At 43.6% G+C, this 20,560-nt stretch overlaps 1 protein-coding gene across 1 annotated transcript in view; it reads left to right on the top strand.

Annotated features, from left to right (window-relative positions):
• MAP2K5 (mitogen-activated protein kinase kinase 5) overlaps window positions 1–20,560 on the top strand; it is a 166,073-nt gene that overhangs the window by 2,537 nt on the left and 142,976 nt on the right. The window contains exon 3 of the mRNA XM_077263250.1: window positions 4,633–4,700. Coding sequence (XP_077119365.1) covers window positions 4,633–4,700 — 68 coding nt within the window. The remainder of the gene's footprint in view (window positions 1–4,632; window positions 4,701–20,560) is intronic.

Raw genomic sequence — 20,560 nt, 5'->3', positions numbered from 1 at the left:
TCTCCGTTCTGCAAAAACCGAAGTTTAATCATACATGCTAATTGGGAAACTGGGTGCACCCTGGGTGTGACTTACACTGGTTTTGCACACACACTGCCTTCCTCACGGGTTATTGACAGAGCTGGATTATCTGAGCTCTCTCTGTAGACAGTGCTCGCTCCAGGCAACCAAAGCTGTCAATCACCAGTGAGGGAGACAGGGACATTCAAAACCAGTGAGCAGAAAGGTACGTTGGGCCTTGTAGCCACACCCAGAGTGCACAGAGTAGCATAATTAGAATGTCTGATTAAACTTCTGTTTCTGCAGAAAGGAGTCAGCGATTGGGCTGTAGTTCTAACATGCTAATGGCCATCGGGAATCCATATTGGTAGCCAGTCTTTAAGGAACCTTTAAGATATTAGACAGTGACATTTCAGCTTATGTTAGACTTGTATTTTCCTGTAATTTTCCCAACACCTGGACCGCATAGAAAGCGTATGTTTATAGTATCATCCAATTACTGCATAGTTTTGTTATCCATGTATAGTGAGGAATGTTGTGTTTATAGTATGGTAAAACATTTGGTACCAGGAGAGCCTTTTGCATATTTTATCTGGTGATGTATTTGTCCGATGTTGATTGACGTCTGAAGAGTTGGCTACTCCGCCAGAAGGATACTATACTAGACAAATAGAACTTGGTAGGGCTTGTGTAATACTTGGTTACGCAAGCATTTGTTTAAACAAGATATAAGTTGGGGAAGACTTCAGCTAAGACAGAAGCCCTGTTAACGTGTGGACTAAAAAGGGGACGCCCATGACGCCACAGTGTAGATTCCAGGAATTTCTCTGTCTTCGCTGTTCTGCTTCTCACAGCTGATGTTCCCGGACAGATGATGTGCTACTCCTGGTGAAGTTTTTCCTGTGTAGTGTGCAATGTAAGTACTTTACCTTTGTGATTTATATTAGGCAAAAGTATACGCAATATCACACCATTTCCTATTTTCTGTAATTATTTAATTATTATAATAAAATTAATCGCCTTCTTTAAAGCCGTATCCGACCCTTTTGAATACTTGGTAAAACGTGGGCTGACTGATCCCATTTAATACAGCCACCCACCAAACAGCTATTTATACCAACTCAATCCACTGTGCTACTAGATCAGCTTAAAGGGCAACCTATTCCCTGTATGGATGCACCAAGAAATCATTGGATCCTGTCCCCAAAGGGGAGAAATCATCTTGTATAACTGAATGTATTGTAAGTTGGTATGTACAGTATATGTATAGTTATATAATGCTGCCCTATGCAATCTTCGTCACTGCCATGGAAATGAATGTGAGGTTTTTGCTATAATTCCCATACACTTCTGTGGGAGTTATGCAAACAGTGCAGCGCAGGTGCATTTTCCTGTTTTGTATCTTTGGGTGGTCGGGAACTACAAGCCGTTATTGAAAACTTGTCCATGAAAGATAGACATTGGGATAACCCTTTAACAATTCACATCTCTCCTTTTTTTATATATTTAGTTGAAAAAATCCTGCCACCCACATCTTGTTTACTTCCCTGTAGTGATTACGTGAAATGTGATTGGCTGCAGCTGTTACGTCGATGTATGTGACTACGTAAATGCAAGGAATTAAACAGTGATGGCAGAAGACCACCAGATATTGTCTGAACTTGCAAAAAAAAAGAATGAAGCCCTCCAAACTTTTTATTCTCCTCGTAGCATGGTGCAACCTTTTCACCAATATAGGGTCTGAACTGGTTATTTTTATATTTTATCACAATTTCAATGATGTGTCTTTTTTCATTTCCTATAGAATTCCTTTGAGTTACCCCCAATATAATTTAGTTTGGATCCTATATATAAAAAAGTATGCATTTAGCTCCCTCTAGTGGCAGCTGCTGGTAAACAGAATCTTAGCTTTTTACTCTGCAGTGAAGAAAAGAATTAGGACCCAGTCACCTCAGGCCCTATGCTATGGCTTTTAGAGGATTTTTATTGGGACTGTATACCATTAGAACTTGGCAGTTTCCAACCCAGCAAATACCTGTCCAAAAGCTGTCACATTGTAATTAACTTGTGTACACCCATTTCATCCTTTCACATCCCCAAGCACGTTACATTGGGTGAAATCTGCAGCTGGTCGGATTTTCTGGAAATCATAAGATCTGCGGCTTCCCCACAAACCAATGCAGATTTTTTTTCTTTCTTCCAAGTGTCAATTTTTTTGAAGTCCAAATATTTGAATAAGCCACATAAATAAGGACTGTTTTGGAGAAAATCTTGTTAATAATGAAGGTGAGAATTTGGATGCTCCATGGTAGTGCTCCACTCACCGTCTGCACTAGTTTCTGTACGTGACACTCACTATTGGCAGTAGGATAGTTCCTGTGCACTGAGGGTAAATGTATGGTGCAGGGTGGGAGAGTGCAGCGCCTGTATACTACCTGTATACTATATCACATGATCAGATCTGCGCTTCGACGCGTCCCTCTCTATCAGTTAGCGCTTGGAATGTGAATATTTACAGCGGGAAAGTTGTCATTTAAGTTTTTACTGCATCACTTTGTTTTCTATGTCCTGGGCTTCTTTAGGTGACCTCCTGAGCAGCTCATAGAAATCTTTGGTGGAGACAAAAACCGTAAAAAGAAATTTGTTGTGCAGCTCTCTGTATAGAAAAGCTGTGAAGCGCAGGCTGGGACCGCACTGGGGTCTCTTCACTGCCGACGCTTTGCACAGCTAGTGTGCTTTGGATTAGAATGTCTCTTACTTGCAGGATTCTTTTCAGTTAGTGTTTTTTTTTTTGTTTTAAATTCTTTTTTCAGTTTCTGTACATAGTGTGATGTTGGCATGGGCTGTAGTCCTCATAACTTTCTATTACTCAAAGGTGGTAGCATGTGCTAGAACTGTGAGAAATAGCGCCTGGTCCCAAAGTTGGACTTTATTTTCAGCTAGGGCTAACTATGCTGTTGAGTTTCTCCATCACATCAGAATTGGGCATTACGTGGGAGTTTAATTGCAGGTTTCCTAATTAAGTGAATGGGACAGAGTGCGATCACTTGTAGAAGCAGAGAACCACTAATGTGCCTCTACTTTTCTCTGGAAGTTTTGTTCGTACAGCTTGTAGCTGCAGTCATAAAGGGTCTTCCCATATTGAAATGCATTGGCGTATGCCATCATTGTATGATGAGTGAGGGTATGACTTCTGGGATCCCCACCGATCATGAGAGCATTGGGGCTATAGTGCCCTGCTGGGAAATGTGGCTTACCCAATTTATTTGAATGATGACCTGCTGCAGTTCCCTGCATGCTGGGTGTGGTATGCCATCACTTTAAAATGGAGTGAAGCTGAGAAAATGGGAGTAGTTGGTCTGCACTCAGTCCACTGACTGATCTTCGGGTACAAGAAGAACTTTCTTGAAGGTTCAGGACAACAGCGCGTTTCAGAGACTAATAGTCGTCTTCGTCAGGTAAGTAAGTTGCGTAAATTCCCTTTTTATACCTGATGAAGAGTCGGTTAGCCTCCGAAATGCCTTGTTGTCTTTGCACCTTTAATAAAGTTCTTCTTGTACCTAGAGATCAATTCAGTGGATAAACGATGACCAACTACTCCCATTTTCTCTTCTTCACTGCTATTACTGTTGGTTTGGCAGGCAGCCATTTTCCTACAGGCTTCTCTTGATGTTATGCTCCCAGCAAAACTAAGGCCGGTTGTGTCCGCAGCGTTTGTGCCGCAATTTTCCGCATGCGTTGTGTATTCCTATCTTTAACATTAGGGACGCAGATGTCTGCGATTGGTTGCGTTTTGACGCATGCGTCGTTTCGTTGTCTGCGGCTTGGCGCGTTAAACGCTACATGTAGTAATTTTAGAGGCGTCAATTTGCCGCCTAGAAATGTATGCGGTTGTTAGCGCAAGGAATGCGGCAAAAAAATGCATTACTGTCTATGGGAACGCATGCGTACACATGTCTTTGCGTAACCATGCCTTTGATGCGCTTGCGTACTTCGGACACATGTCCAGGAACTGATTTAGACATGTCCATTAAAGACACACCCTCCTGGAAATCTCAAATGCATGCGCATAAAAAGCGCAAACACATGTAAAAATGCGTACAAACGCTGCGTTTTTTGTACCATCATGTGTAAGCTGATGCGGATAAAAAGCGCTGCGTTATCAGACGTTTGCATGCCTTTTTGTATGCGGTTGCGGACGATATGCTGCGGACTGAACCGCAAATGTGAAACTAGCCTTAATAAAGGTTTTTCGACCCACAAAACTGTTTGACGCTCGTTCTTTCATTCTTGTAATGATCACTTTAAAATGGGAATACTCCTTAAAGCTTGCCATATAAAATAATAAGAAAAAAAAGTTGTCCATATGTTCAATAATTGTGGTTGGATCGTTTAGTAATCCTAGGTGTTTAAGGACATCTTGACTCTTGCTCAACATAGCTTTGTGTCTTCTTCCGACCCCCAACTGCAGAATCCAGGGGATCGTCACTGTTGGAGTAGAGTGGGCCATGGTCATGCTTTTTGGCCATGTGGGTCTACAGACAGGTTCATAATTGTGATAAAAATGTGTTGTTTTTTTTTGTTTGTTTTTATTTCTTAAACTTCTGTTCTTTTGTATTTGTAATCTTGTAGATGAAGATGAAGACGGTGACCGGATTACTGTCAGGAGTGATGAGGAGATGAAGGCTATGTTGTCCTATGTAAGTCCTACGTCCTATATGTGTTTTATAATTTATGTTAATGTTAATTTTCTCATCCCCCTCTGTTTTTCCTGCACTGCTGCGCCCCAGGCACTCGCTCTGCAAAGAAAACATAGAGCGGATGCAGCACTTCACCATCACTGTGCCCCCTTTTATTCTTGAAAACAGTGAGGGTCTTGGGCAATTCATAAAGTATTGGACATACAAAGTGAACAGCCATCATTTTAAAGTGGGAATAATTCTTAAAGGGATTTTCAAGACTAAACCTCTATTTCTGCAATGCCCCTATCTCCTTACAGATTGCCAATATGCACACTCTCAGGATTCCTCCATGTTGCCTTTGTGAGAGGTCGTCACCTGCCCACTCGCGTGCGACTTTCATAGTTGTGGTGGTGTGCCATCTAGCTTCTCATCCTCTTCTCTCTTAAATTTACATTCAGGGAAGCAGGAAAAATTGCTAGTCCATACATGACCGCAAGAACGCAAATTGCTTGAGTGGTCATGTGACTACCTCTCGCGTAGGCAACAGGCAGGAATCCTGAGAGTGTGCATATTGGACACTGTCAGGATTCGGCAGTGAGATGGAGGCAGTGTAGGAATGTATGTATAGGCGGAAAACCACTCAAAAGATTGCCCTACATATGAGAAAAAAAGTTGTTCATATCCATCAGCTTTGGCTGGATTGTATAGCAATTGTATGAATACTGGGACCTCCTGACTCTTTCCCCAATGGCACAGAGACTTTGACAGGCCCGATCCTGTGTTAGCGCAGGTGTGGGGCCTCCGCTTTTCCGGGTGGTAGATAATGCTCTTGTACAGATCTCTCCCACTGCAGAGACTCCATAGGACAGGACACAATGCGTAACTCCGCTGTCGGAGCCCTTGTTCAGCACTGTAATCCTCCGTCTAGCACTTACCTGTGTCTGTGTAGTCATCCCTAGCCGTCTGTCTTCCAGCTACTTGTCAGGTCCTGGAGATACAAATGATCTCTTATGACTTGGAGGTTGAGGGTCTCGCTTGATGTTTTTTAATGTGAACAGCACATTAGGAATAATCTCTCTTAATGACTTGTGCATTAGGTATCGTGCCGGATAAATGAACTATCAATTTCTTAGCTTTTTTTATGCAGTACTTAAAGTTACGCCTCATTGGTAATTAACCCCCTCCAGGCTGTCAGCTGCCTCTAGTTCTCATTCCGGTGGGATTGCACTAACTTAAGTCTACTTGTGAAGTGTATCCACACATACTATAAGCTGAGACCAGACATCGTGATTAAGATGCTGTGTCTGCAGTCCTCTGTGCCGGCAGTATGAAGTGGGCGGCATTGGCCATACACCGAGAAGTCTCAGCTGAGTGCTCCTCTCGCTGACCGCTATTTCCACCCAACTTCCCTTTCATGCACCATATACAGTCAAGTACGAATGACCATTAAATGAAAGCTTTAAAGATGAATGAATTCTTTCCAGATGGTGACTGTCTGTTATCGAAAACTGTCGTTCATTGTTAAATTTCACCAAATGAGCGATTGTTTAATATAGCCACCCTAAGAGCGTTCCATGGGTAGGGTAAACCTCATGGTGTACTGTGCTCTGGAGGCAGCAGAGATGACAAATGATGGCCTGGCTCACCGCTACTGATGCACAGAGGCGCCGGGAACTGCCAGAACGTCAAACTAATAGTATATTAACAGCACACTGTCACTCCAGTTTATATCTTCAAGTTTTATTATAATTCTCGAAAACCGTGAGAAACTCAGGGAAGATGGTTCACTTACTTTTTCAGGTGCCGTTTCTACCCTTAATGATGGCAAACTGCACCACAACTGCGTACAGGTACTTTGTAGAATTACAGCTTAGACCTATTCACTTCAATGGAGTTGAGCTGTAACACAAAGTGTAATTTTTATCTACCAATGGAATAGGTAGGGAATACATTTGCTCAATTCATCTTTGGTCCTGAGAGACCACTAATCCCCTTAGTGAGATATATATAATATATATATATATATATATATATATATATATATATATATATATATATATATATATATATATATATATATATATATATATATATATATATATATAATCTCATTAAGGGGATGTTAGATGGTGGCCCGATTCTAACGTATCGAGTATTCCAGAATATGCATGTCCACGTAGTATATTGCCCAGCCCACGTAGTATATTGCCCGGCCATGTAGTATATTGCCCAGTGATGTAGTATATTGCCCAGTGACGTAGTATATTGCCCAGCCCACGTAGTATATTGCCCAGTGATGTAGTATATTGCCCAGTGACGTAGTATATTGCCCAGCCCACGTAGTATATTGCCCAGTAGCGTAGTATGTTGCCCAGTGACGTAGTACACAGCACAGAGCCACGTAGTATATTGCACAGCGACGTAGTATACAGCACAGAGCCACGTAGTATATTGGCCAGTCACGTAGTATATTGCCCAGGCACGTAGTATATTGCCCAACCACGTAGTATATTGCCCAACCACGTAGTATATTGCACAGCGACGTAGTATACAGCACAGAGCCACGTAGTATATTGCCCAGTGACGTAGTATATTGCCCAGTGACGTAGTACATTGCCCAGCCACGTAGTATATTGCCCAGTGACGTAGTATACAGCACAGAGCCACGTAGTATATTTCATAGCGACGTAGTATACAGCACAGAGCCACGTAGTATATTGCCCAGTTACGTAGTATATTGGCCAGTCACGTAGTATATAGCCCAGCTACATAGTATATTGCCCAGCCACGTATGTCACAGGTTAAAAAATAAACATATACTCACCTTCCGAGGGGCCCCTTGTAGTCCTGTCGCCTCCTTCTCGCGCAGGCACGCAGGACCTGTGATGACGTTGCGGTCACATGACCGTGACGTCATGGCAGGTCCTTCTCGCAGACCACCCTTGCCACCGGAACCTGACGTTTGCATGAAGCGGTCACCGGAGCGTCGCGAGGAGCGGGAAAGGCGGCAGAAGGTGAGTATATAATGATTTTTTATTATTTTTAACATTAGATATTTTTACTATTGACGCTGCATAGGCAGCATCAATAGTAAAAACTTGGTCACACAGGGTTAATAGCGGCGGTAACGGAGTGAGTTACCCGCGGCATAACGCGGTCCGTTACTGCCGGCATTAACCCTGTGTGAGCAGTGACTGGAGGGGAGTATGGAGCAGGCGCCGGGCACTGACTGCAGGGGAGTAGGGAGGGACTAATCGGACTGTGGCCGTCGCTGATTGGTCGCGGCAGCCATGACAGGCAGCTGGCGAGACCAATCAGCGACTTGGATTCCATGACAGACAGAGGCCGCGACCAATGAATATCTGTGACAGAAAGAAAGACAGAAGGACAGATCAGTCATAGCCAAAAGTGTTGGCACCCTTAAAATTGCTCCGGAAAATGAAGTATTTCTCCCAGAAAATTATTGCAATTTTACATGTTTTTTATACACAATTATTTATTTTGCGTGTATTATGATCGTGCAATATCATACAGGGGAGGACGTACATACCTCCAGTGAAAACTCTATAACACCCAGTTGGACTTTAAAAAGGAGACTCATTAGGTGCCAAATAATTTTATTGCTATTATCTACCAAATGGAGAGTCAAAAATAATAATATAATAATAATAATAATCTTTATTTGTATATAGCGCTAACATACTCCACAGCGCTTTACAGTTTTGCACACATTATCATCGCTGTCCCCATTGGGTATTGGGGCTCATAATCTAAACTCCCTATCAGTATGTCTTTGGAATGTGGGAGGAAACCTGAGTACCAGGAGGAAACCCACGCAAACACGGAGAGAACATACAAACTCAAAAAAAAGTTCTATTGCGCTCTGTAGCTACTATTTGATCGTGTTTCCAATTCAACATGAAAAATTTGGTTCTCTTTAACATTATACATTTATTTCCAGAAATATTTGGACAGTGGCGAATTTTCGTGAGTTGTAATCTGAATTCCACAATTTTTTTTAATAATAATAATTTTTATTTATATCGGCAACATATTCCGCAGCGCTTTACAACTTATAGAGGGGACTTGTACAGACAACAGACATTACAGCATAACAGAAATCACAGTTCAAAACAGATACCAGGAGGAATGAGGGCCCTGCTCGCAAGCTTACAATCTATGAGGAAAAGGGGGGATACGAGAGGTGGATGGTAACAATTGCTTTAGTTATTTGGACCAGCCATAGTGTAAGGCTCGGGTGTTCATGTAAAGCTGCATGAACCAGTTAGCTGCCTAAGTATGTAGCAGTACAGACACAGAGGCTATTAACTGCACAAAGTGTATGAGAACATGATGCATAATGTAAAATGAAATAACTGAGATGCAATTGAAGTGTAGACTTTTGTGTTTAACTAAACTAGTTGAACAAAAATATCTTGTGAAATATTTATGAATTGTGACCATTTTTCTATGAAGCCTCCTTATTTCAGGGGCTCAAAAGTAATTGGACAAATTAACTTTACCATAAATAAAATATTAATTTGTAATACTTTGTGCAAAATACCTTGCAGGCAATAACTGCCTGAGGTCTGGAAGCCGTGGATGTCACCAAACGCTGGGTTTCCTCCTTTGTGATGCATTGCCAGGACATTTCTGCAGCTATAATAATATAATAATAATTTTTTATTTATATAGCGCCAACTTATTCCGCAGCGCTTTACAACTTATAGAGGGGACTTGTACAGACAATAGACATTACAGCATAACAGAAATCACAGTTCAAAACAGATACCAGGAGGAATGAGGGCCCTGCTCGCAAGCTTACAAACTATGAGGAAAAGGTGAGACACGAGAGGTGGATGGTAACAGTTGCTGACTTCAGTTGTTGCTTATTTGTGGGTCTTTTATAGTACTGGAATAATGATGAGATGACAGGACTGAAGGCCAGCAGCAACAGTATGCCAGCCACACGTAGCGCAAGCCGTCATGCTAATGCACACCCTTGAGGCCTGGGGTACTCTTCACCCACTTAAGAGAGGAGGATTTTTGCAAAGCCCTTCTCAGGTGCCAATAGTGGGGTGGTACTCTGGCCACAGTTGGGTCAAACACACCAATAAACTATACCAGTAAAGCAGAACTGAAACTAACAAACAAACTTGGAAGGTCAGGGAGCATAAAAACAGACGTAGGAACCAGAAGTCACCATACACCAGAGCTTGAGACAAACCAAATAAACACTCACCAAAGAACTACCAACTGTACCATGGAAGTGCAACTGAATAATCACCGGTAAACAATGGGATATGGTGGGTTTAAATATACCTCTCAATAATCACCTCTGAGGTAAGGCCAAATCTCCACCTCCTACCCAGAGAGGCAGAGACGGCAGAGAGAAAGGAACCTCCCTCCACATATGTAAAGCAGGAGACCTAGCGTCCCATGTCTCCTGTTAACAGCTGACGCTAGGGAATCCGGTATCCTGGAACCCCTGAATAGCTTTTGCGCTAGGAGCGACGGTGTCCCACCTCCCTACCACACTATGCCCTGAAGTAGGTCCCCTGGAACGCAGTGCATGGACAAGTCAGCAGCCCACCCCTCGGAACCAGAGAGCGGCGAGAGGCAACTCACCAGAGAGCCGGGGTATGCCTGTAAGCATGAGGGGTACACTTGTGCGCAGAGAGACGAGAGCCCAGCCCCCTGTCAACTGGAGATCCGCTCCGGCGCTCACCAATATCCAAGGTGCAAGATCCCTCCTGGTAAGACCGCAACCTGGCTGCCTAAAAGTACCCCCTTCTTGAGGAGAGACCTCTAGACTTTCACTACCTGGTTTGTCAGAAGTCCTAGAATGAAACTCCGCAATTAGTTTATCTGCATGGATGCGCCCCTTAGGTACCCACGACTGATCCTCTGGCCCATAATCCTTCCAGTGAATTAAATATAGGATGAAATTGTGGACTTTACTGGAATCAATGATTTGTTCAACTTCATATTCATCTTGATTATCGACCAAGACAGGACCAGGAGGGGATTGAGAAACCAAAGATCTCCGTGCTTTCTTAAGGACAGATTGATGAAAAATGTTTGTTGGGAATCCTAAAACGGTCAGGAAGCTAAACCCTGAAAGCAACTGGATTAACCTACTCTAGAATAGGAAAAGGTTCAATGAAACTTGGGGCGAGCTTAAAGCAAGGAACCTTAAGTTTTAAGTTTATTGTGGACACCCACACCAAATCCCCAACTGCCAGATTTTCCCTCTGAGTTGCAACCTTCTGACTGAATGTTGCTTTGTGGAGCTGCCGGCGAATTTCCTCCAATACCCCATTCAGTCTATTGGTGATATCATAAATCCCCCCGGAATCTCTTCCCAACCTTTAAGGAAGGCAGGAGACCTGAGATGGAACCCAAAATTGCAAAAGAAGTCGAACGTTCCCAAAGACTCATGATGTCTGTTAAGGGCAAACTCTGCCTATGGTAAGTAAGCCCCCCATTCGAGTTTGTTATGAGAACAGAAGCACCTGAGAGAAATTTCCAGCGACTAATTGGCCCTCTCAGAGAGACCATTAGACTGAGGGTGGTATGCAAAGGAAAAATACAGTTCCATCCAAATCTGCCCACAAAAGGCTTTCCAAAATCTGGAAATAAACTGTGCACCCCGATGGGACATAATATTAACAAGGGCACCATGCAACCTAACCACATTAATAAATGTATTTACCATATCATAAAATGACGGCAACTGAGGAAAAGATGACACTGGTGGGAGAAACGGTCAACAACCCAGATAAGTCATACCTGCAGTGGTGGGGAGATGCATTATGAAATCCATTGAGATGTGCAACCAGGGTCGGTCTGGGATGGAAAGAGAGAGGAGCTTACCAGCTTGAGCCGACCGCTGTACGTTACTTCTGGCGCACACCTCACAGGACTGGACAAACACCTCAGCGTCCTTACATAAAGAATGCCACCAGTATTCTTGTCTAACCAAAAGCATGGCCCCGTTAACTCCTGGTTGATCAGCCAGTACAGAATCATGACACATCTGTGTAATACGGAGCCTAAGGTTACAGGCACAAACATCTTATCTATTGGTGTCTGTAGGGGCCATATGTTGTGATTTGAGTACTTTCCATTCAACATTAGTAGCAACCGCCATTCCTGGGGAAAGAATAGGGATGAACTAAGCTCCTCTTTGTGGACGAGTCACAGGCTCCGAGAAAGTGCAACTGCACAAGTATTTCTAGATCCAGGAATATAAGAAATGGAAAAATGAAATGGTAAAAAAAAATCAAGACCCACCTTGCCTCTTGGCATTTTCCAGGTAAATTTTTTTTAATGGTATGTTAAGACTATGAATGGATGTCTTCCACCCTCCTGAAAGTGCCTCCATTTCTTGAGAGCCCATTTAATGGCCAACAACTCCTGGTCACCTACATCGTGACTTAATTCTGTGGAGCAGAACCTCCTGGAGAAAAGGGCACAAGGTTGAAGGTAGTTAAAAGAAGACGACCCCCTGGGACAATACCGCCCCAACTCCTACTTCTGATGTATCTACTTCCACAACAAACGGTCTATCCAAATTGGGCTGAACCAGGCCCGAGACTGAAGAAAATGCCTTCTTGAGACAGGAAAATGTTCTGTTAGCCTCAACCCCCCCCCACCTAGACACATCTGCTCCTTTGCAGGTGAGATCAGGAAAGGGTTTGACAATCTTACAAAAACACTTAATGAACCTTCTATAGTAGTTGGCAAAACCCAAGAACCTTTGAAGAACCTTAAGGCTCCTGGGTTGGACCTAGTCCCATATTGCTAGCACCTTGGCGTGAACCATGCAGAAATCAGCAGGCAATAAGATAACCTCCCCGAAATCCAACCTTCTCCACCTCAAATTAACATTTGGGTAAATTAACATACAAGAAATTTTCCTTCAGCCTACTGAGGACAATATGAACATGATCTCTGTGGGAATGCACATCTTTAGATAAAATTAAAATATCAGTATACACAATAACGAATAACCCCAAAATATCCCTGAAAACGTTATTAACTAAAGCCTGAAATACAACAGGCATTACAAAGACCAAATGGCATGACTAGATACCAGGGCCGGACTGGCAATTCTGGCAAATGCCAGAAGGGCCTGTCTGGTCGTGGGCTGCCTTGTCTGCTACTTGTTAACAGAATCGGTGTTCTCAAGATCCCCATACTGTTAAGAGTTTTGATTGAGCACAAAGTGGCTGACTCCGTCACTTATCCAGCAGGCCACGGGTATCATTAGAAATATTGGTCTTGTAGAAAATCTTCCTTTCCTCCATCCAGGGTAATATTAGTAATATATCCCATCTGGTTCATGGGGACAGGGACAACATGGGCCTGTGTAATTTCAAATGCCAGGACTGAATTTCAGCCCCAGTCCATACCTGGGGTCCTCCATGGTGTTAGCCCTAATCACATCTGATTATTGGGGTCCTCCATCCTGTAAGCCCTAATCACATCTGATTATTGGGGTCCTCCATCCTGTAAGCCCTAATCACATCTAATTATTGGGTCCTCCATTGTGTAAGCCATCATCACATCTGATTATAGGGTCCTCCATGGTGTAAGCCCTAATCACATCTGATTATTGGGTCCTCCGTGGTGTAAGCCCTAATCACATCTGATTATTGGGTTCTCCATCGTGTAAGCCCTAATCACATCTGATTATAGGGGTCCTCCATGGTGTATGCCCTAATCACATCTGATTATAGGGGTCCTCCATCGTGTAAGCCCTAATCACATCTGATTATAAGGGTCCTTTAGGGCCGGACTGGCCATCTGGCAATTCTGGAAAATGCCAGAAGGGCCTGTCTGGTCGTGGGCTGCCTTGTCTGCTACGTTGTTAATAGAATCGGTGTTCTCAAGATCCCCATACTGTTAAGAGTTGTGATGGAGCACAAAGTGGCTGACTCCGTCACTTATCCAGCAGGCCACGGGTATCATTAGAAATATTGGTCTTGTAGAAAATCTTCCTTTCCTCCATCCAGGGTAATATTAGTAATATATCCCATCTCGTTCATGGGGACAGGGACAACATGGGCCTGTGTGATTTCAAATGCCAGGACTGAATTTCAGCCCCAGTCCATACCTGCTAGATACTCATAGTGCCCTTCGTCTGTATTGAAGGCTTTCTTCCACTCGTCCCCAGCCTTGATGCGGACAAGGTTGTAAGCATCCTTTAAGATCTAATGTAGATCTTGGCTCCAGTAAGTTGATTAAACAAGTCAGGGCTGAGAGGAAGGGGTTACTGGTCTCTCACAATGATCTATTCAAGTCTCAATAGTCAATTCCTTAAACCCCCATCATTTTTAGCTACAAAAGAAGACAACTGCTCCCACAGGAGATTTTGAGGGACAGATGTAGATTTTTTTCCCAAACATAATTCCTCATAGTAACCCTCTCAGATTCTGAAAGATTAAAGATTTTACCCTTGGGCGGGAGGGCACGCAATGAATTGTAAATCACATTCATAAGGCCAATGTGGTGGTAATACCAAGCTTCCCCTTTCAGAGAATACCTCAGGAAACTCTTTACTGTACCGAGGGACCTGAGTAGTGGAACGCCCGGCTCGATTTATTTCCCGGAAGCATTTTCCCAGACGCTCCTCACTTCAACTTACGATGTCCTCACAAACCCAATCAATATGGGGATTATGTTATCTATGCCAGGGAAGACTCAAAACCACCGGGGCTCGGAGGGCGCGAAGAATCCGGAAAGTAATTTCTTCCTTGTGGAGACACCCTACCTGAATGAATACTAGACTATCAGTAATAGTCTCATCGTACTGGGTGAGGAAGGAATTCTCCATAGAGGAAAGCTTAATGGCTGGTTTCAGAGGCCTAAGGGGTATTCCCAGGGCCCTGGCTGTAGAAATGTGCAAAAAATTCACCCCTACCACACAATCAGCAAAGGCATGAACCTGCACCACACTTCCCTGAAAAGCCAAAACAATAGGAAAAAACTTTTTTAAATAGTGGTACCTGGGCACCTAGATGGGGAGCCCCCACTCCAACTAGACGCGGTTGTTTCCCAAATGCTCCAGGCAAGGGAGACCCCACGCCAGGGGTTTACCGGATCCGCAGAGAAGGCACAGTCTCTGTTCCCAACAGTGTTGTCTTTGGTCATCCAAATGGGCAACTCTCCCTAATTGCATAGGTCCCTCCCCTGAAGAAATGGGCAACTTCGGAGCAGGCAACACTTTTCTAGGGGTGGTCTTATCCAGTAGTAAGAGTAATGGTGCCCTCCAGACTTTGAGGCGGCAAGTGGTGAACCAGCATGTTCTTAAGGGGGTTCGCCAACCATCCAAGAACATACTTCGCAAAACAGCATCGTTGCACCCCACTTCAACAGACCTCCGCCTAAACTGAGAACCATAATTCTCTGCAGGAAGGTTGCCCTGATGAAGTGCTCTGCAATGGTGGCACTATCTGGTGCATCATAAATAAGCCCCAGAGTCCTAAAAAATTCCTCAACAGAGTTACAGGCAGGGGAATCATCAGTTAAGGTGATGGCCCATGTCTAGGGATCCCCTCCAGGTAAGACTAGACCCAATCAAGTCTTCTCATCCCCTAACAAACAAACTTGGAAGATCAGGGAGATAAAAACAGGGACGTAGGAGCCAGAGGGTACCATACTACAGAGCCGGAGACAACCCAAAGAAAAGCTTGCCAAAGAACTATCAATCGTAACACTGAAGTGCAACTGAATAATCAGCATTGAACAAGAGTATATGGCGAGTTTAAATATCCCTCTCATGGATCACCTGGCACCGCTGAGGTAACGTCCAATCTCCACCCTGTGCTCAGAGTGACAGAGGAAGGAGCGGAGAGAACGGAACCTCCTATCGCATACCTGAACCAGAAGACATAGCGTGCCATGTCTCCTGGCAGCAGCCGACATTGGTGTACCTGGCATCCTGGGACTTCTGGATAGCATCAGAGCGATAGCATCCCACCTCCCAACCTTACCACGCCATGAGGCAGGTCCCATAGAATGGAGTACATGGGCAGGGTGGGACCCCACCCCTCACAATCAGAGAGCAGCGAGAGGCAACTCTCCGGGGTACGCCCGGAAGCATGAGGGGTACACTTGCAAACAGACACACAAGAGAGCCTAGTCCCCCTCCTCCCCCAAGATCTGCCCTACCTCCCACCTTTATCCAAAGTGCCAGAACCTTCCCAGTAAGACAGCCATTGCCTTCCCGGCTCGGCTGCTTGACACTAAAGTTTTTGTCTTAAGCGTGTGAAATGCATGCTTGATGGGGTTGAGATTTGGTGATTGACTCAGCCATTGCAGAATATTCCACTTCTTTTGTTTTAAAAGAACTCGAACTTGGGTTGCTTTCTCAGTATGTTTTGGGTCATTGCCCATCTGTACTGTGCCGTCCAATCAGCCTTGCTGCATGTGGTTAAATCTGAGCAGAAAGTATCGCACTGTACACTCAAGAATTCATCCGGCTGCTTCTGTCTTCAGTCACATCATCAATAAACACTAGTGACCCAGTGCCATTGGACGGCCAGGCCTTTTTGAGTTGCCAAGCTCTCCAGTGTGCTTTTTTTTTCTCTTGCAGAATATACCAAACTGTTCTAACATTTCTGCTATCTCTGATGTATGTATCCTTTTTTTTTTTTTTTTTTTCTTTCTTTGCCTAATGGTGATGGTCTGTTGTTTTTCATTGAGTGCTCCTTTGACTTTATGTTGTGGGCTCACAGTAACAGCTTCCAAATACAAATGCCACATCTAGAATCAACTCCAGACCTTTTATCTGCCTAAATTATGATGGGTTAACGAGGGAATAGCTCATTCAGCCTATTAAAGAGTTTTTGAGATAATTGTAGAAATTTACTTTTGTCTCTTTAAAAAGAGGCAGCTACATATTAGAGCTGTAAGCAATGTCATGTCGTTGCTGTCTGCCAGCTGTGGCCTCTGATAAGCCACAGCTGGCAGACAGCACCGGACGCAGATGTGGGGCATACAGGACTGACTATTCTAAGTACTCTAGAACTTGCATACCCATATTAAAAGCTTAGGTACGTCCAAGGGGGTGACAGATTCCTTTTAAGATGGGGTTGTTCAGTGGTATACAACCATTTTAAAGGGTGGAACAACCACCTGAAAATTAGGGTGGAACTAACTTTCCATTTGTTTCCAGTGGGTTTAGAGGATTGTAATAAAGAATGAAGCATCTACCTTGACCAATGCTGGACTGTTTTATATTATTTTTGTACTATGTGCTCGGGAACCAAGTATCTAATGTGTCTAGAAATTTGGGCTGTTATGAGGTGGGGGTCTAAATATTTTTTTTGACAAAGCACTTCGAAAGTTTAATTAGGATGAGGTTTAATCCCTATCTGCTTATGTACAGAGATGAGTGAATTGTGGAAAATGCACTTTGTTGGCAAGTTGCAATTTTTGCTGAATCCATATTTTTGCATATCTGGAAGTCCGTTAATAGAAAATTTGCTTCATCTTAATTGACTCGCTGATCTCTCCTTCTTAAACATTGCCCACTTTTAACGTATGCATAAATGTAGGTCAGTCGTATATTTTGCTTCAAGTATAAGTACTAAGAAAGTGAGGAACGAGTGGTAGGGAGAGTAATATAATAGTGGTGAAATTTGAAATGAAACCTCTTTGGCAAATTTATAGAAGATATTAAATCATATTCTAGTTAGCTGCGTGTTAATATAGAAATTAACTTTTGCATTTCTCAATCCATTTACTGAAGATACAGTAGCAATTTGTCATAAAATTCAGGATGAATGGTTCTACTAGCGGTTTTATAAGGTATAATAGAAATATTGCTGCTGTAATTTCTTTCTCTTTTGCATAAAATTATGCTGGTATATGTAGAATACTCTGTATAGGGGGAAAAAAGCAGACAAATATATAATGTAAAATTAATGTATGCCAATTATGGCAAATATGTAGTGCAGGGACTGTGTACACTGTGGAATCGGCTCTGAAATGTGCGCACTTTTTAATTTGTATTCTACTAAAAAACTTGAACTGATATTTTTTTTTTTTTATTGTTCACTAGCTGAAGAGCCTGGTGTTCCCCGGGCATAGTAACTAACTGTGGTTAGTTATAGCAAATTCTAATAAAGAAAAAGAAATTGTCGCTGTTGAATATAGCAACGCTTTCGCGCTGGTACACGGAACACAACCGGCGCCATTTTGTTGAAGCAAAAGGGTTTTTTAACACAATATTAACCCCTTGACGACTGCCGATATGACTTTTACGGCAGTTAAGGGGCCTTATTCCTCCTGCACCTCACGCTCCTCCTTTATACACAATGTCAGGACTCTGAACATTTTTTACCTTTTGTGCATTACTGCCCTTTTCCAAGATGGCGTCTTTGGTCTCATGTGCACTGTGTCTTCCTGCTATAAAACTCCACCCCAGCCTTCAGTCTGTGCTAGAGTATTCTGCCTTGCATCCAGCTCCTGACCTCTGGTGACTCCCTGGCTATATACCTGCTCCTGTGAACCTGTGTGGTGATCCTGCTACTCTGCTCTGAGTTCCTGCTGCATACACAAGTTTCCAGGAATCCTCCTTCATCTGCTGTTCGTGTTTACTTCCATCTGCATTTTCTGGACATGTAAGCTGTTGCTGCTTTGCAATAACCTGAGACTATTAACCAGGCTTCCCTGGTTGAGCTAAGATATGATTTGAACTGCCTAATAAGCATATCTATCTGTGCCTGGACTAAGACAAGGATTTATTCGTGTCAAGTATCCTCAAGAATAACTGTGCTTCATAGACTTTCTGCTTGATTGCATTTTCCTCTGAAGTTTCCTATAGACTGCTAAGCTACGTTTATTATTTGCACCAAGTGTTGTGGACTTGAGTTTCTCTCTGCACCTGTTTGAATCACCGTGTGATAATATAGACTTTACCACTTATAAAACTGTCCTGTAGTTGTCTTGTTCCACGCAAAGAGTCTCCTGAGTTATCCCCTATAATTATTATACACAGCCTCCTCCTGCACCTCACGCTCCTCCTCTATACACAGCCTCCTCCTGCACCTCACGCTCCTCCTCTATACACAGCCTCCTCCTGCACCTCACGCTCCTCCTTTATACACAGCCTCCTCCTGCACCTCACGCTCCTCCTTTATACACAGCCTCCTACTGCACCTCACGCTCCTCCTTTATACACAGCCTCCTCCTGCACCTCACGCTCCTCCTTTATACACAGCCTCCTCCTGCACCTCACGCGCCTCCTTTATACACAGCCTCCTCCTGCACCTCACGCTCCTCCTTTATACACAGCCTCCTCCTGCACCTCACGCTCCTCCTTTATACACAGCCTCCTCCTGCACCTCACGCTCCTCCTTTATACACAGCCTCCTCCTGCACCTCACGCTCCTCCTTTATACACAGCCTCCTCCTGCACCTCACGCTCCTCCTCTATACACAGCCTCCTCCTGCACCTCATGCTCCTCCTCTATACACAGCCTCCTCCTGCACCTCATGCTCCTCCTCTATACACAGCCTCCTCCTGCACCTCATGCTCCTCCTTTATACACAGCATTTTTCTACAGCACAGCTTTTCTCCTTTATATTCGCCTCCTCTGGCAGCACCTCACTCTCCTCTTCCGTATACAATTGGAAACACTTTATCCTGAGACAAATTACACTAATTACAATAAAGCATATCGCATACGCAGCCTACTTCTTCTGCAGCACCACACTTTTCTCCTTTAGACCTCACACGTTATTTGGTCAGTATTTTTACCTCGGTATTTGTAAGCTAAAACTTGGAGTAAAACAGAGGAAAAGCATATTAGAAACACGTCACCACTTCTGTATTTTTCTCCCACTTGTGGTTTTGGGTTATAAATACTGAGGTAAAATACTGACCAAATACTGAGCGTGTGAATGTGGCCTTATACACAGCCTCCACCTGCAGCGCCTCGCTCTTCTCTATATAGAGCCTCATACTGCAGCAGCACCTCACTTCTCTCATTTTCTCATTTCCCCCCTCAGATCTCTATCCATGAGGCTCCTCCCTTTCCCTTGATGTCATGCCTCACAGGAGCACCTCCATTCTAGACACCACGGAGCTAGATGTGGCCTGCTATGCTGAGTGGGCATGACTTGATACACACACACACACACACACACACACACACACACACACACACACACACACACACACACCTATATATTTGCTTCCGAAATGCAAAATTAAGCAACGTTTTAATGGTTTTCATTTAAAATATAAAAATTACTATTTTTACTTCTGTAGAATCTGTGCAACTCTTGTATGTAGCTGGCAGTCAAGCTACTTCCAACAGATCAGACAGTACACTGCATCTGTTTGTGTTGGCTCTTTCTACTCTCCTCCTTTCAGTGATTGAGATACCATCCAAGAGTTGGGGAAGGCTCTACAAGGCAGATCAGTGTGTGGAAAGGAAAGAAAGCATCTGTCCTCAGGGAGAGCAAATCACATAGCTTAACCAATTATATTTATAGATGAAAAGATATATGTAATAGTCTGTTTTGGGAAGGAGTGAATCACCCAGGCTGTATATCACTATATAGAGGGAGTAAAGAACCTACTGCATCCTCTGCCAGACGAACAGATCTCACATTCAGCATGTATTACTGGGAGAGACACTCCAAAATGAGAAAATCTGGAACTGGACGGTTGAAAACTGCATATCGGGGGGGGGGGGGGGGTGTCTAAAAATGAATGCAGAAATGAGAACCGCTATGTTATGTGATGTGCACAATGACAGCGCACTCTCTATTTCTGGCTCAAATCAGCAGTAACAAGCTGGCAATAAAGCTCATTGTTAGAATACCCAGTGATGTCACTTGTGGGGGTAACGCTTTCT

Source organism: Ranitomeya variabilis, chromosome 5 (genome assembly GCF_051348905.1).
Source record: "Ranitomeya variabilis isolate aRanVar5 chromosome 5, aRanVar5.hap1, whole genome shotgun sequence".
In the NCBI taxonomy this organism is placed as follows: Eukaryota; Metazoa; Chordata; class Amphibia; order Anura; family Dendrobatidae; genus Ranitomeya; species Ranitomeya variabilis.
Note: the sequence above shows the minus strand (reverse complement) of the source record. Positions and strands in the feature narration are given on the sequence as shown.